Below are 17,997 nucleotides of genomic sequence, written 5' to 3' on the forward strand. Positions count from 1 at the left end.
CAACTCACTTGAAACGACGCATATCATGCTCCTATACCTGTACCTTTTTACTATATATGATTATTTTAACTTATAGGGATTAAAATAAAAAAAATAATTCGCATAACTAATTTTTATAATGTTTCAAAGAATCTGTGTTTGTTGGCTTGTATGTCTAAATAACTTTGGACCTTTTTTTTTAATATTGCCCCAAGTACTGAAAATGAATTTAAAGTAGTGTTATTCTTGATGTTGCAAAAAGAAAAACCAAAATTAATACGTTATGCACAAAAAAAAACAACGTCGAAAATAAAGTATTTAAGTGGGTTACTCCTGACAATTTTTACAAGTTGTCAAATAAATGAAAATTAAATTTTTTGCCGAAATCTTATAGAAAGCAGGTCTAATTAAAATTTTACTTACTTCAGGCTTTTTGTTAGACTTTTACGACTACCAGGAAATACATTTCAACCTTCGTCCAGACTTAATAAACTTTTTAATAAAAGCTACGAATTCATGATTTCAGTTATTCACAAAAAAGTCGCAAACTTTTGTTTCAGCTAGGTTCGTCTAAGTTAACAGTGGAAAAATTGTTGATCAAACTTTCATACCATGGATTTTTTTTGCTTGTTAAGTTGCTATTGCTAGGTGTTTATACTTAAGAGAAGTAAACAATAAATTATTCTAGCGAGAACAGGACTTATTTTAAAGTTTGTTTTTTGTTCTAAATATTGCAGACACTTAAGAATACAAAAACAGTAAAATACTAGCTAGCTTTGGCTCAACTTCTTTGTATTTTAAACTGGTTATTTTATCGATTTAAATAAATATTTTTCACTTTTTTGAAGTCTTTTTTATTAAACACGCCACAGTTAAATCAATATAAAGCGAATGCAGTCGGAAACCGAAGAAATTGAAATGAAATATAGCGACCACTCTCTTAAAACCCAGGTCCTTGTAATTAAGATCTCCGTTTCCCTGTTTCCTGATCCATTGGGGTTCTATTCAAATTTTCTCTTCCAACGGAAGGCGCTTCTCAGGAAAAATCTCGGGATAACTAAATGAAGTAAAATGACGCAGTTCTTGATTTTTAATTTAAAAATCTAGGAGTATCTATAGTAATTATTCTGTTAAAACATTTTTCGTTGATATATCGTAGATGAACGTAAACACTAACTATAGCTGCTATAATGTTTAAAACCAGAAATTAGTTCATGAAAACCTTTTTAACTCCCCAACTTTGTGAAGAAATTTTGTATATTAATCTTTCATATTCTTGATAACAATATTTTCCAACATTTCCTAACTTAATTATGGAAAAAAGCTTGCTTAAAAAACAAAATTCAGCGTCATAAATCTTTGTTTTGCATTTGCTATTTGTTGAAAATTTAAGCAAAACGACATTTCAAACGACTCTGTCAGTTTTCATAAGAAATTATTAACAAAAATTCATGTCACGTTTTAGGCTTTTATTAAGCTTACATTTTAAATAAACCGTTGTTTCAGTGGATACGTACAGTGGACCTTCTTTACGACTAGTAAGAATTGATCGTAAGCAAATGGGGTCTTATTTATGCATCGCCAGTAACGATGTTCCACCTGCTGTCAGCAAAAGGGTCACACTTTCAGTGAACTGTAAGTAAAATTTATGATCTCATTAAAAACATCGTATGACGTTAAAGGTTGAGGTTACAAGATATTTTAAAGTGTGAATTGTCATGGAATAGGGCCATGCAGCTAGAAAAATAAATAGTATCTCGTTTTACTTGCTGCCAAATCCTGTTTGAATCAAAATCTAAAATAGTTTTTGATATTGCAACATTTAACAAAATTTTATGCTTGGTCAATACTTTATGTATGTTCGATTCTTACTCTACACACTATAAGTAGAAACTTTGTTACCTATTATGTTAAAAATTGTCTTATAGTCAAAACTATTTTTCTCACATATTTTTGTACACTAAAAGGAGTCTACAATAAGAAGCATTATGCACTGTCGACAACTTTTAAGATTACATAACATTTTGGTTAAACTCGTATACTGTGAAAATAAAGAAAAACTATTTAAACTTTTAACTGCGAAAATGTAACTTTCATGTCGATATTTGTTTGGCGAAATATACGAACCCTAACAACTAAATATTGGGACACAGACAATTTCTCAAAAAATTCCGGTACATATTTTTAATATCATTCAATTCGTTTGGATTAAATACAAATTTTGCATGGGCATCTATTTTGGCAGAGAGTGAGGTATTTTGCAAATTAATAAATTTTCTTAGAGCGCAAAAATTGTCACCTAAATAAAAAATGTGCCATTTTTGCTGACATTTAAATGTTGGGACACCCGAGAAAATTTGCTAAGTATACCATCGAAATACAAACGTAGTAGCTGGTAAATGCTGCCATTATTATAGGGATCGTAGCATTTCATACTAGTGTTGGTTTCACTTAGAAGAAAATAGTTAGTGGTGGGCTAGTTTTAGTAAAATTTCTGAAAATAATAATTTCGCAGTGCTGCATGGGAACATCGATAAGAAAAAGTGAAGATTTGTTCTAAATAGCTTAGTCGTCGATGGTAAACATCATAAAATATTACGTAGACAGAGGTACCATAGGAATAAAAGGTAAAATTCCCGGTAGGCCACCACTTGTGAAGCCGCGTGATCAACGACAACTGATGAAAATTTATAAAATTGGACGACGGAGTACTTCAAGAGAAATTACTGCTTGCTGGAATAGCGATAACCAACTAAATGTTTCAAGACAATATTGTCACGAATGGATACACAAATCAGGCCTTGGTTTTTACATTGTAAATCTTAAATAAAGCGATCTTTGATTAACTTTATTATTTATTTATATTATGTTAGGCTAAAGTAAAACCACAATTAAAAACGGCCCATAAGAAAAATTGGTTAATATGACCAAAATAAAAATTGGAGAAAAGTAATATATAACGCTGAGTCCAAATTTGATGTATGGGTGAGATAATAGTCGAAAAAGAGTTATTGAAATAAAAAAGGAATTTTAATATTGATTATCTTAAACAATCAGTCAAGTTTGCAAGCGGAAAAATGGTTTGGGGGTGCGTGTCTATTAACGGAATTTAAAGACCAGTTAACAACGTTCATGGAAGGGAAATTACAAATTCAAACAAATGTCAAGAGACTTTGTAAAAAAATATTAACAACTACTGAAGCAGTCTATCCTGTTGATATTTATATTTTTCAACAGGATGATGCTTCAAGTTACACACCTACAACACTTATTACAAAGAATAATAATATAAATGTTTGCCCTGACCATCGAATAGCCCAGATCCTAATCTAGTATAGACGGTATGGCGTGAAATAAAAAAATATTTAGGAAATCATCCATGACAAGCGATTGTCAATCTTCAACAGGAAATTTAGCGAGTATAGGATACCATAACAACTCCTGTGTATTGCAGAAAATTAGTTGAAAGTATGATGGCAAGAATTCCTGCAGTTATTAAGGCAAAAGGAAATATGACCAGTTACTGAATTTGCTGTGTCCCAATATTTATGTGTCACAAAATGTTACGTTGTTTTAGAGTTTTATGTCACTGTTTGAGTTAGACTTCAGTTTTTGTTGTGCTGTAAACATTAACAGTTTTGCAAAACGAAGTAATTTTAAAATTTTAATTATCTAAAATAAATTACATTTTTGTTAAAAAGTTTGGTGATTTTTTTATAAAAATTTTTTGTTGTCCCAATATTTAGTTGTTAGGGCTCGTATATCGGCTGTCTAAATAAAAATCGGTTCAAGAGAGTTGTCACTAGCTTTGTTTTTTCCTTAGGTCGTTTCCGACATAAATTTTGAGAGCTGTCATCCGCTTGTCACATAGACTGTTGTGAATTAATAAACTTTAAACTCAGTTTGACATCAAAATGACAGCTGCCTCGAGCACGATGACAAACACTACGACATACGGAAAAAGAATAAAATAGAAGGCAGCTCTCTTGGCCAGGTTTTTTTATTTCGACACCCGTTATTTATTATTAGAGCTGTGCGGCCGAAATTTAAACGCTTCGAATCGACCCCTACTACGGCAGACCAGTGGCTCGCAGCCGATGTTACATATCGCGAAGAAATTTACGCGAAAAATAATGTTCACTGAAAATCAGTTGATGATTTTAAAATCCATACCCACGAAATAATAAGAATAATAATTTTAATAATGTTCAAGTGTCGGTCTCGTTGACAATAAAACGATTGATGTGAATTATGAAAAATAATACACAATGAGAAGCGACAGGCGAGGAAGGCAAGACTGCAGCGGCCTGCACTGCTGGCCTGATGGGACGGATAGTGGGGATAAATAAATTTCTACCGCACAGCTCTATTTATTAGTGATGAATTTTTACAGTATAGTAAGATTACTAATAGATCTTTTTCATGGTTCTCGTTGCAAGCAAGTGCAAAGTGAAGCAATTGCTTAAAAATAATTTTACTGTATGGAATGGTAATTGCAACAGTCAAAAATAATAATGCGGAGTTATTAACTTTAGCGGCTCTAATACAAGAGGTGCAGGTGGCTTCTGATGCCGTTTCTCAAGAAACAATTTTCCAACCTCATTAATTCAATGCGTGGAGTTGTCAATGAGTCCATAAGAGTAAGAAGCAGGCAGATACATTAGACATTATTGAACATTACTTCGTTGTCTTGGTTTATTATTTTCATTATACTAATAGTGTTTCAACTTCAAAAGATAATGTTAAATACAAATTTTTGTTTGAGAGATTTTTACAATATCAGAAATTCTTCAAGCAGATTGTTTATAGAAGTTACGGAAACTACTACGAAAGAGAGAACAATATTTTTAGTTCTTGGTATAAAAGATATTCTAGATGTAAACATTTTTGTCACTGGGTACTATCAGACAGAGTATTCTTCCACTTTTTCTTAAATTATATGTTTTTTTTTTTATATACTTACCTACTGAAAATGAAAGTATTGTACATCATTGTAATCGCAATTATTAAACAGTCTATAAAAATCGGTTAAAAAAGTTAGGTTACAGTTTAAAAAAATATAAGTAGGTACACCCCACAGCGCCGACGCCATATATACGTCATATTTGTAGTATAGGTACTAAATTCAGCTTTTCCCTTCCAGCTAAAAACAATGGTGTTCACAGAATTTTAATATTTCTATTCGTTCTCAAGATATAGGCTGCGAAATTTTAACTGGGACACTTGGTGTATCTAAAAAACAACTTAACTCAAACATACGTTCAAAATATGTATGTATCTAGTTGTGTTCGTAACGTGAATGGATTTTTAAAATCACTGTGTTTGTGACAAACAAAACTGTTAATTTCCTTGCTCAGTGTAATAGAAATGAAGAAGCATACAGTGTAAAAATAATTTTCAGTCAAAATGATATTACATCGTTACAACTGACTCTTGAAATCAAAATTGTCTCAAATGATGCGGTGTAGGTGCTGGGGGTAGTATTGTATTTAAATGAATAATATCTTAGTGCATTTAGTCTCGAACAAACCGCTACGCAGATATAATGCGCTGCCCCGACAAGGTTAATACTCTACGTTGTGGCACTGGAATACAAAATCAGCTAAAAAATCTAAGGGAATTTAGGCTTTACCTACGCGCTATTGCTTCTTTTTACGCCGGACAAGCTGTATCTAGTTGTTTTATATGGCCATGCAAGTTGATGTATAGTCTTGCAAATTCTGTACGTGTTTTACGGTCTGTTAAAGTGAGACTTGATGCCGAGGCCATTAACAATTCTAACAATGAGTGATTAGGATAATACCACAAAGTAATTATGAGAAATAAATTAATTATGAGTTGGTCCGTTTGTATAGGCCGGTATTAAGTCCCAAACTACCTCTACCTCTACTGAATTTGTTGGTAGATATATATATTTGTAATCTTCAATTTAAATAGTTTGTAAATAAAATGTTTTTTTTACATAAATTTATTAACAATAATGATTTATTGTTCAACAGCAGAATTCTGGTAGTAATAGGATAATTTTATCAAAATTTTGTAATTTTTCCTTTAAATATTTGGTAAATGTTATTCAACTCCAGTTTTTCAGTTGTGGCTATTTTTTTATTTTTGCCCCGTAACAAAAAGTTATTTGTTGAATCGCTTTGATAACGGAATATAACGGGTAGCGACGCAGGTAGTAAGAAACGAATTTTCCTAGAAATGAGTAAATTAATCATCTTATCGAAAAGTTTAACCCTCCATAATTAATGACTTTAACAGATCATAAAACCGGTACAGAATTTGTAAGAGTATACAAGCACAAGTACTGGTGTTAATTTTTAACGTCACAAATCTTGAACTGCCACCATATTTTTTTGCTGTTGTTCGAAAATGATTGCATTTTTTAATTCTGACAAATAATGCTCTTAGAATTATTTTTGTCGTATTTGTGACCTTTGCGCGATTTAAAAAATTAAAAAAGTTAATTGCAGAATGTCTGCCCTGTGAACGCGTGATAAAATATTAAATAGAACGAGTCGCAATCTAATACGAAGTCTTGTGTCCAATATGGAGGATGACATTTCGAACATGACCGTTTTTAAAACATAACTTACTGATTGTTTGTAAAATAAAGTGATAGTACTTTATTTCACTCAACTTTAATATCTTTATATTTTCTTTTGTATCGGTTAAAAGTGAAATGAACATCTAAGTGTTTTATATCATTGTAATCGTATTTAATAATCTATAAAAATTCGTAAAAATATGTATGCATTGCAATTTAAAAAAATGTAAGTTTGCGTCGTCATATATGCGCTATATTTCCAATGATGTACTAAACTGATCTTTCCCCTTCGAGCTAAAAACTATGACGTTTACAGAATTTCAATATCTCCACCATTTCTCAAGATATATCACCGTTTATTTTTATCTGGGACACCTGAATAAATCTAACACAATTTAAGAAAAAAATACATACTACTGAACCAGTTTTTCTCTTATTCTCATTATCAAAGTAACCGCATAAATGCACATTGGTTCTACGTCGTTAGTAATCTTTGAGCTGTTCCCAAACTGCTGCACATATATCTTGGCAAAATTATTTAGCAAACGTTTCATTAGTTAGTAGTTAGTTCATTAAATAAATTATCAATTATTTATTTACATGATAGTTATACTCATGTAATTATTTTTAATTTAATAATTTAACTAATCATTGAATATGTAGTGACGTGGCAAAACATTGAAACTGGTGACTATATTTTGCTAATTGGTGTAGTAAAAATGTTAGAGTTTTAGCCCCCTGAAATTACAACAAATTCAGAGCAACACTTTGCCGTTGCATTGGAACGTGTAACGTTATTTCAACCTAGATAACGTTAATTTGACATGACAAATACCTACGTTTGGAAGCGTTTTCGAATGATTTTATAATTTGCCTACGCCTCGTCAGCAAAACTTCATTCACTTGGGTTGCAGCAGCATTTGGGACACTAATTACTAATTAGATATATTACCTTTTATATAACAATATCCCATTTAATAATGAACAGGTGGCTGTACAACACATTTGCAATTCAAATGTTCATAAATTAAACAGATTTACCTAAAATAACGGCAGTAGTTATTAATTTGTAAATTCACTACGTCTAATATCGATATCCCCTAGAGGCAAAGCTACTTTCATGTATTTCTAAACACTTTTAAAAGCTCTGCGCCGCCCGCGTTTCTATTTTTTTTATTGAAGCTTTATTTTTCGTAGTTGCTCCTAAGGTGCAAGTTCAGAAAGCTTTAGTCGGAGCCCCACTCCTTTCTAATGTAAAGCTCAAGTGCGACGTCGAAGCTTTTCCCAACTCGAACAACTACTGGGTTAAAGAACACGATGAAGTCCTGCTCAACGGGTAACTTATTTTCTTTAGTCCTTACAAGCTTCGACAGCTTAAGTTGCACCTGTTGAGTAAATTTAAGAGGGGTGCTCTTGTCGTTACAGATTCAAGTACACCACACAGGAGAAGAAGTCCGGCTACAAGGTTATAATGGTTCTGACTATACACAACGTTAGCAAGACTGATATTGGAACGTATTCCTGTGTTGCATCGAATACTATGGGGAAGAGTGAAGCGTCCGTGAGGATATATGGTAAGAACATTAGTCTGTGTGATGAAATAGATGTGTGGTATAATTGGATTAAATAGAAATTTATTGTAGTTTTTTTTTTAGAAATAAAACTGACAACGACGTCGACGACGACTACGACGACGCCGAGTCCGCCAGCTACGACGACTACAGAAACTAATTTAATTTTAGGTAGGTTTTTAAAAAATTATATGTATGTTGAAGTAAATGTTGCCAACGTCCTTCAGAGTACATCAGATTTGTGAGAAACAGCACTGCCGTCTTTGATAAAATTTTCTCAATGACGTATTTCATACGTAAAATAATGGTTGAAAATTGAAACAAACGACACATATAGCGCCATGATGTCGTTCACCATCAAAACAATACATGTTTCTGATTTTTCACCTATTAGATTGTTGGTGCTAATTAGAACACGTTATTATATTTGCAAAACCGAAAAAAATTACATTCAGTGTTGGGCAGTATCTAGATACTTGCATCTAAATCAAGTATCTAGATACATTTTTGTATCTAGTATCTGTATCTAGATAAAATCGAATTTAAGCACAAAATATCTGTATCTATAAGGAATTCACGTTCGGTAGATGTAACTAGATTTGGTAACTTTTTTTTTTAAGCTGTGTAACTGCGGACATAATTGTTCTAGTGTATAATGTATAACTGGAATGTCAGAAATTAGGTATCGAAAATGTGACATGTAAGTAAGTAAATGTCAAATATCGAAAATGTGATGGTTTTCTGGTGATCTGGTGAATCTATTTTTGAATCCAGGAGAAAATTGCATCGCTCTAAAAGCCCAAAGAGCAACCCGCATGTAAAAATGTGAATCTTTTCTCTTCACTAGTTATTTTAGGAGGACAAGCTTTGATGTCATCATCATGGATCCACAATTTTACCATGGATCCGTGTTGGTGCATCCATGTCTCATCCAAGAAAATGAAAAGTAAATCTTCACCACTATCACGCAATTAGAGATACCGCTTTAGAAATTTGATTCTGGTAGCGATTTAATGTGAAAAACTTCGCCTTCGGAAACCTAAATTTATACGTGTAGTACGTACAATAATTATTCTCCAAGCCGAGTATGTTCCCTTTTACAAAACAATAACGATTATATAAACTTAAAAACCAATTGTAGAGCGGACCCAACAAAGCATGTAGGTATATAAATCTGGGCAGTCGTCTTTCTGATTCTGAGTATAATATTAACGGCACCGACGCCGTTGTATCGGTATTATTTTAAAATTCGAAAAACACTCGAGAACACTAGCGAACTTTACGGAAAATATTTCTGCCACCAGTTTAACTGTTTCCGTTTTACCCACGCATTGTCTATTTTTCCCAGTAATTTTTTCAAAACTACGAAATATTTCTTGTTTCTTTTCCTTTAAAATGGGCTTTCTTATGACTACTTTTGTGGAAATTGTTGCCACGCTGTATTTAAGGATTTTCTTCAAACGAAGCGTGTTAAAATTAGAAAAACTTCGTTTTTTCCAGACAATTCAGATTTGACATTTGAATTAAAAAATTAGACAGTTGATGCCAACCTTTAATTTCTAGTGATCTTAAGATTGCAACTTAACCACAGAAAAAATTCTGTCAGTTACTTCTACCGAACGTGAATGCTTATTAGGTACAAAATTAATGGCGCAGATACAGAAACATTTTTTTTTTCCAATTTCTACTAATAAAATGCTCATTTTGTATGATAAATCTCGCTATTAAAACAATAGTTTAATCGCAAGGATGAATAAAACGTTTATAGCAACACTTTATTCACACTGTCATTGACAACACGAATAAAGTAAAAAAACTAAAAATTTTCTGAAATTTTCGTTGCTATGGATGTGTGGATATTCAACTAAAATTTGCAATGCTTGATAGCCCACCTCCTGTAAAACAATCCTAATGAAAGTCCAGGAGCATCGTTTGAATTTGACCGTGACGAAAGTACAGCCAGCTTAGGCAATTTACCTTCTTCAAATGTTCATCATATTAGTAATAGTACAATTAATATTTATGTATATGGATTACCTAAACAATACATTTTTTCAAAAATTTTGCGAAATTGGAAAAAATCTTGTATGATACACCTGAATAAACGAATTTTATCCACTCAAAAACATTATCACACTCAGCTTCGCCTCGTGTGCTGAACTGTTTTTTCGTAGGATAAAATTCACTTTTATTCACTTATACCATAAATAGTTATTATTTCACTTTTTTTCAGTAGTTATTAGTTGAGTTATACTAGTAGTAATTATTGCTACTTCATGTTGGTGATTTTGGTCACATAAACAAAAATAGTGGTGAGAGGTCCACTAATAGTGTTCTATCACGGAAATTTTCATATTTTAAATACCATCATTTCCTACATTGTACCCTTCAGTACTTATACATCTTTAAATATAATCCTGAAGGGTAAAAAATCTAAGCCATGGTATGATGGTATTTTAAAAACCATAAACCACAATTCACTATTCACCACGTTTTACCCTTTGTATTTGTGTTATTAAATAAGAGTAATTTTAATAGTAAAAATATTTGTTTAAGGTATGTTATTATTTTTAGAAATTAATAATTGCGTGTTACATAATGATTAATTTTTTCAATTAGCACAAATTAGTTCGGTAATCGACTAATCGAATGTTCAATACATACATTTCTCTCGCATAATCGCATATTTGTTACTGTTTTATATCTTTATTTTTCAGACAAACGTAGCATCTTTTCCTGTTGCCACATGTGTCATTTCTTCACTTTTTCATTGTTGGACCTAACGCGAGGCGGGCTTGGCAGGTCCGTTTTGCCCTAGAATGTGCCGATTATGTTTAAGTGCAAATCTTGGGCAATATAATTGATATTTTTAGAACCCTCGGTAGAATAATTTATCGTGATATATTCTCAGAAATCGTGAAACGAGATTAAAATAAAATGAGTTTCAACAAAAATCTGAAAATTTGAAGTTGCACTCTGGTGATTCCGGCCTGCCAGGCAGCCTTTGATCCTATAAGGGGTTTAAATATCTTTCTAAGAAATTGTACTTATTTTGCCAGCAATTCTTCCTAAAATGTATATACCTGTCGCACCGAGATAGACGATTACCGGACATGGTCATAAAAAATCGTAAGCCGATATTGAAGAATAATAATTTATGACAGGTTGACGACAACAGACCTCCAGCACAGAATAATCATTTCCCGTATTCTTTTGAAATATTAATTTTATTGTAGGAGATAATTATTAGATATACTCAAACACAATTTGGACACTGTAGTATGGGAATAAAAACAAAAAAATATTCTTTTTAAGCGTAGGTAATAAATATTGCACAATCTGAGACACATCAAACAGCGAAGCGATGGCCTAAGTATTTGCAGGAAAAAAGAAAAGATTTTTCAGTCTTGAATAACTATGTTACAGTAAAATGTTTATTTTTTAAATATAATACCACAATCCCTTCTTCTGCACCTGTGGAACGGGTGTTTAGCAGAGGAAACCAAAATCTGACACGAAGAAGAAATAATTTAGGTGACAATACGTTCGAAATGTTGTTAATTTTAAAAAATTCATTAAACAATACATAAAAAAATACATAAACATGTTTTCAGTTATTTCATTCGCCAAAGCTTCAAAAGTATCTGTTTTCTTGTATCTGTATCTAGATACATTTCGAAAAAATAGAAAACAATCTGTATCTAGATACTTTTATCTTCCATATATCTATATCTGTATCTAGATACTTTTAAAAGTATCTGTCCCCAACACTGATTACATTGTCTTGACATTATAGTGTTATACAAAATAATCGACCATAATCAAGTTTCTTTTGTCATGGACCACCTCAACTGGGAAGCCTTTTACTCTATTTCTGAAGTACAAACTTTGTGGAATGTATTCAAAAACACAATACATAGTGTAGTTGCTAACAACAGTAAGACGAAAGTCAAGCAGTCGAATAGTACAAAACCTTAGATTTCAGGGGATTTACTGCGAAGGGTTAAGTATAAAAGAAAATTGTGGAAAAAATATAAACTGACAAAGAAAACAGAAGATTTTGAGTTGCACCGCAGTTTTGCCAATATACTAAGCAAAGATTTAAATAAGGCCAGACAAATTTATGAAAATTCCTTGTTGAACAGAGGACCAAAAGCAGTGTATAAATATACTAAACGCAAACTGTGTTCGAAAATTTCTTTGCCTACTGTAAAAAACAACGATGGTTATTGTTCTAAATCCAACTCTGAATCGGCTGAAATACTAGCAGAATTTTTTGCCAGTACATATACCAGTGAAGACTCTCAAAATCTACCTAGTTCTCCCCCGACATCATCGTATCTTGATACTATAGAAATAAATGAAGCTATAGTTTATTGTGAGCTATTGAACCTTTCTGAACATAGTGCCCCTGGTCCTGATAATATCTGTGGTTCTTTCTTAAAAAAATATGCTCTGCAATTAGCCAAGCCTCTTGCTCACATAATGTCCCAGTCTTTACTTTCAACTTCTTTACCGTCCGACTGGTTAAAATCTTCTGTCACACCCATTTTTAAAAAAGGTGACAAAACTGACCGTAAAAACTATCGTCCTATAAGTTTGACTGCAGTTTGCTGTAAATTAATGGAACGAATTTTGTGTAAAAGAATAATTCATTTTGCTATTCATGAAGGTATAGTACCTGACGAACAACATGGCTTTCTCCCTGGTCGTTCCACTGAGACATGCCTTTTATACTGTTTAGATAAATGGACCAAAGCTATTGACCGTGGTGATTCCGTTGATATTGTTTATATAGATTTTCAAAAGGCATTCGACAAAGTTCCTCATCGAAGGCTAATACACAAACTGAGAGAGTTAGGTATTAAGGGTAATCTCTTGAAGTGGATATCCGCTTTCCTATCTGAACGTGTCTTTTACGTCAGAGTTGGTGATTCATTGTCCAATAATTATGCTGTAAAATCCGGAGTTCCTCAGGGATCCGTCCTAGGGCCTGTTTTATTTGTTCTTTATATATCTGATTTAAGTCGTCTTCTAAAATCAGATCATGCCTTTTATGCGGATGATCTTAAAATTTTTAACTATCCCAATAGCAGTTATAATATCCTAATCGAAGACCTAAATACTGTGCTACAATGGTGCGATCTGTGGCTAATTCCTATTAACAAAGAAAAGTGCGTCATTCTTCATCTGGCTGCAAAAAATCCATGTTTAAACTATCGTATTGGCAACGATCTCATCAAAGCGGTTGATAAGTATGTAGACCTTGGTATCACGATTCAAAGCGACCTCAAATGGTCGCACCACTCTTTAAAAACTGTTAAAAAAACAAACATTACGATGTATCTGCTTCGAAAAGCCTTCCAAAGTCTATCGAAGGAGTCATTTCTGACATTGTATAAATCTTATGTTAGACCTCAGTTGGAATACGCATCTGTTGTCTGGTGTCCTTTCTTACAAAAAGACATTGAGTTATTAGAGCGAGCTCAAAGACGCGCAACCAAAACGGTCGCCAGCCTACATAACCTTCCGTATTCTCAGAGGCTCCAAGAACTAAAACTTTGCACTCTGTCCGAAAGACGATCCAGAAACGATTTAGTGTGGACATTTAAAATTTTGAAAGATTATCTTGGGGTCGACTTGTCACCTTTATTTAACATCAACAGTGACGAACGTCTTCGTGGTCACAGCTTAAAATTGCGTCATAATCAGTACAAAAGCAAGATCCGGGAAAACTTTTTAAGTAATCGAGTATTTACTGCCTGGAATGCCCTACCCGCAAACGCTATTAATTCTCATAGTATCAACACATTCAAAGCAAAGCTACATTAACAGAAGATAATAAATTGTCGCCATTGTAAATTACGCTGATTACAATTTGTATTTCTCTGTTTTAGTAAAATCGTGAGCTTAATAGGCACTGCCTCAGCTCAAAGTATGATAATAATATTAATAATAATAATAATAATAAGAATGTTCAACTCGAAATCCGACGAACACCTATTACTGCAGTCTCCGAAGAGGTCGATGGAGCAAGTGGCATCACCTCGGGAAACACTACCACAAGGACAATTAACAACGTATTAGTCTCTAATGTTTCTCAGACAAATCAGCCTCAGACCATTAGAAGACGAGAAGAACCGAAAAAGCGTAAAAAATGGTCTCTAGACATGAATTTACATATTATGCGCCTATATTATAAAATTACAAACAATGAAACTGATGTAAGTAATTATCGTACAGCTCTACACGAAGCCTTCAGCCGTGAGTACCCAAATTTTCCAGTTACCATTCAAAATTTAGCAGATCAACGTAGAGCTATAGTTAAAAATAACTACATACCTCAACTTACTCTAGAACAATTAAAAAATGAACTTTCTAAAACCATTAATCCACTACCTGAAGATATCAACAACACAGTACCAAATACATTACTGACTGACACATCTGTCACCAATTTGTCAAAAACACCATCTCAAAATAAGATCCCAATTATACCACAAAATAGTAATAGTAGTATATTAAATACACCAGAGACACGAACTGACAGATTTACTAAAGATTTATTAAACAAAACACCTCAAAATAAGATCACAACCGTAACACAAATTACCAACACATTAACTGACAAATCACTTAACAATTCATCAAGAACAATCCAAAACGAAATTAACACCACAGATAATCTACAAAACACATACTACAACAACGAAGACACATTAATCAAAACTGTAAACAACAATTTTAAATTTCACATTAATTTCCAAAATGAAATTGAAGACAAATTTAAATTAACTTTCGAAACATGTTCCAAATTAAAACCAAATGATAGACATTCACTTCCCCGCCAGTATTATTCTAAAAAGTTTCTGGCAATTGTAGAAATAATGAACTCCTTCATTTTACCAAAATATCTCACAAACTCGATCTCTTTTGAAAAACTTCATACAATTATCTACTGTGCAGCTTTAACTTGTATTCAAATTAACACATGTAAAGATAACATAATAAATACAAACACCAATCGTATACCTTCCACCCCTCATTGGGAAACACGGTTAAATTATAAAATTAATAACATTAGAAAACAACTAGGTCAAATAACACAGTACCTTAGAGGAGTTAAAACACCACATATCATGACATGTATGCATTCGATACTGACCAACAATAATTTTCATCAAACTGATTACGATGAGTACAACACAACACTATCCGAAATTAAAGATACCCTATTACAAAAACTTTCCTTATATAGCAAACGACTTAAAAGATACAAACAATCACATCTCAGAAAAATTCATAACACTAAATTTTTAAACAACGAAAAACTATTCTATCAACATTTAACTAATTCAAACAAAACTCAATTATCCGGTGAACTTCCAAGTTCACAGGATGTAACAACATTTTGGTCAAAACTTTGGTCTGAAGAATTTGAATTTAACCAATCTGCCAAATGGATTCCTCATATATCCCATAAACTATCCACAGTTACACCAATGAATGATCATCAGATAACACTTGCCGAATTAATAAATACCATCAATAAGACACACAACTGGAAATCACCAGGACCAGACAAAATCCATAATTTTTGGATAAAAAAATTAAATTGTGTACATATTCATTTACTACATCACTTAAATCAGTTCCTTCTTGACCCATCCTCCTTTCCAACATTCTTATGTCATGGTGTAACATACTTAAAACCTAAAGATAACGACACAAAAAATCCATCAAAATACAGACCTATCACATGTTTACCGACAATCTATAAAATATTAACCTCATGCATTACACAAAAAATCTATCAACACTGTTTTAACTCTAACATCATTAATGAAGAACAGAAAGGATGTATTAAAGGATCCTTTGGTTGCAAAGAGCAATTAATCATAGATTCCATCATCTGTGAACAAGCTAGAAAAGAAAACCGAAACATATATACTGCTTTTATTGATTATAAGAAAGCTTACGATTCTGTCCCTCATTCCTGGCTATGCAAAATTCTGGAATTATACAAAATTGATACTAAAATCTGCACTTTTCTCAAATGTTCCATGGAATTTTGGAAGACCACCCTCCAAATAACCTTAAATGAACAAACAATTCAGTCAGATCCAATAATGATCCGAAGAGGAATTTTTCAAGGCGATTCTCTTAGTCCGTTATGGTTCTGCTTAGCAATAAATCCCCTCTCCGATATCCTGAACAGTTGCAATTATGGGTTCAATATAAGAATTAACAAACAAAGAGAAAACAGAATAAGTCACTTGCTGTATATGGATGACATAAAAATATATGCAAGTACACAAAATCAGTTAACAAACCTATTAAATCTGACTGAACAATTTTCCGGTGATATTGGTATGTCTTTTGGTATTGAAAAATGTAAGACCCAAGCAATCAAAAAAGGCGTCCAACACCAAGTACCACATATAACCCAGAATAACGAAATAATCGAAGCACAAGAACGAAACGATACATACAAATATCTGGGTTTCTGTCAATCATCACACATCAATCATACCAAAACGAAAACACAGTTGAAAGATCAATACCTAGCGAGATTAAAATTAATATTGAAGACACAGTTAAATGGAAAAAATTTAATGAAAGCAGTAAATACATTCTGCGTTCCACTGCTAACATATTCTTTTCGAGTCATTAAATGGTCCAAAACTGATCTTGAAAATTTAAACATCGCAACAAGGAAAATCTTCACACAGTATAGAAGGCATCATCCAAAATCGTCGATTGAAAGATTCTCATTACCAAGACAGAATGGAGGAAGGGGTTTCCAGAACCTAGAAAACTTATGTCACAGACAAATCTCAGATTTGAAGAAGTATTTCTTGAAACGAGCGGAAAGAAATGAAATGTTTCGCACCATCACAAGAGCAGATTTGAACCACACACCCTTAAATCTGTCAAACACCGAAGAAATCCACACCCCGCACACAATAGATAAAATAATAAGTGGGCTAAAACAAAAACAACTACATGGAAAATTCTACAAAGACTTAGAAGAAACTCATGTCAATAAGAAGATGTCATTGATTTGGTTAAAAAAATCAGGTTTGTATGCCGAAACAGAAGGATTTGTATTTGCTATTCAAGACCAAGTAATTAATACCAAGAATTACAAAAAATACATCATCAAAGATCCGAACATAAAAAACGACTGCTGTCGCCTCTGCAAAGCAAAACCTGAAACGATCCAGCACATAATCTCTTCTTGCAGCATCCTAGCACAAACTGACTACAAAGCTAGACACGACAACGTCGCCAAAATCATCCACAAAGAATTAGCAACACTTATGAACTTAATCGAAGATACGACACCGTATTACACTTACATTCCATCTCCGTTCCTTGAAAATAACAAATACAAATTATACTGGGATCGCACAATACTTACAGACTTAAACATTACAGCTAACAGACCAGACATCATACTTATCAAAAAACACACGAACGAAGCCATTCTCATTGACATTGCTGTTCCTAACACAAACAACATTATTCAAACATACCACACCAAGATTTCAAAATATCTACAATTATCGATAGAAATGAAATCCATATTGAATCTTAAAAAATTTTTAATTCTACCCCTAGTTATCTCTAATGTAGGTGTAGTTCCAAATAGCTTAGTTGAGAATTTAAAGTCTTTGCATTTGAATGATTCAATAATTATCAAAATTCAAAAAACTGTTTTTTATTTTTATTTATTTTTATTTTATTTTATTTTATTGGTTAACGTTACCCAACAGGCCGGAGGCCCAATTACAGGGTAACGGGGGACATACACAACACCCAGAGCAGGGCGGGAATCGAACCCACGACCCAAGGTGTGGCAGGCAAGCGCGATGCTACCTAACCCACCGGGTC

General features: G+C 32.8%; 1 protein-coding gene across 7 annotated transcripts in view; it reads left to right on the forward strand.

Annotated features, from left to right (window-relative positions):
- Positions 1 to 17,997, forward strand: part of LOC135129139 (lachesin-like) — a 252,154-nt gene that overhangs the window by 169,276 nt on the left and 64,881 nt on the right. For all 7 annotated transcript variants that reach the window (XM_064056226.1, XM_064056224.1, XM_064056227.1 and 4 more), the window contains 4 exons: positions 1,486 to 1,614; positions 7,727 to 7,865; positions 7,955 to 8,103; positions 8,185 to 8,271. In XM_064056226.1, the coding sequence (XP_063912296.1) occupies positions 1,486 to 1,614; positions 7,727 to 7,865; positions 7,955 to 8,103; positions 8,185 to 8,271 (504 nt within the window). The remainder of the gene's footprint in view (positions 1 to 1,485; positions 1,615 to 7,726; positions 7,866 to 7,954; positions 8,104 to 8,184; positions 8,272 to 17,997) is intronic.

Source organism: Zophobas morio, unplaced genomic scaffold (genome assembly GCF_036711695.1).
Source record: "Zophobas morio isolate AGI-343-1 ecotype UQ-CSIRO unplaced genomic scaffold, CSIRO_AGI_Zmor_V1 ptg000014l, whole genome shotgun sequence".
NCBI classification, from domain to species: Eukaryota; Metazoa; Arthropoda; class Insecta; order Coleoptera; family Tenebrionidae; genus Zophobas; species Zophobas morio.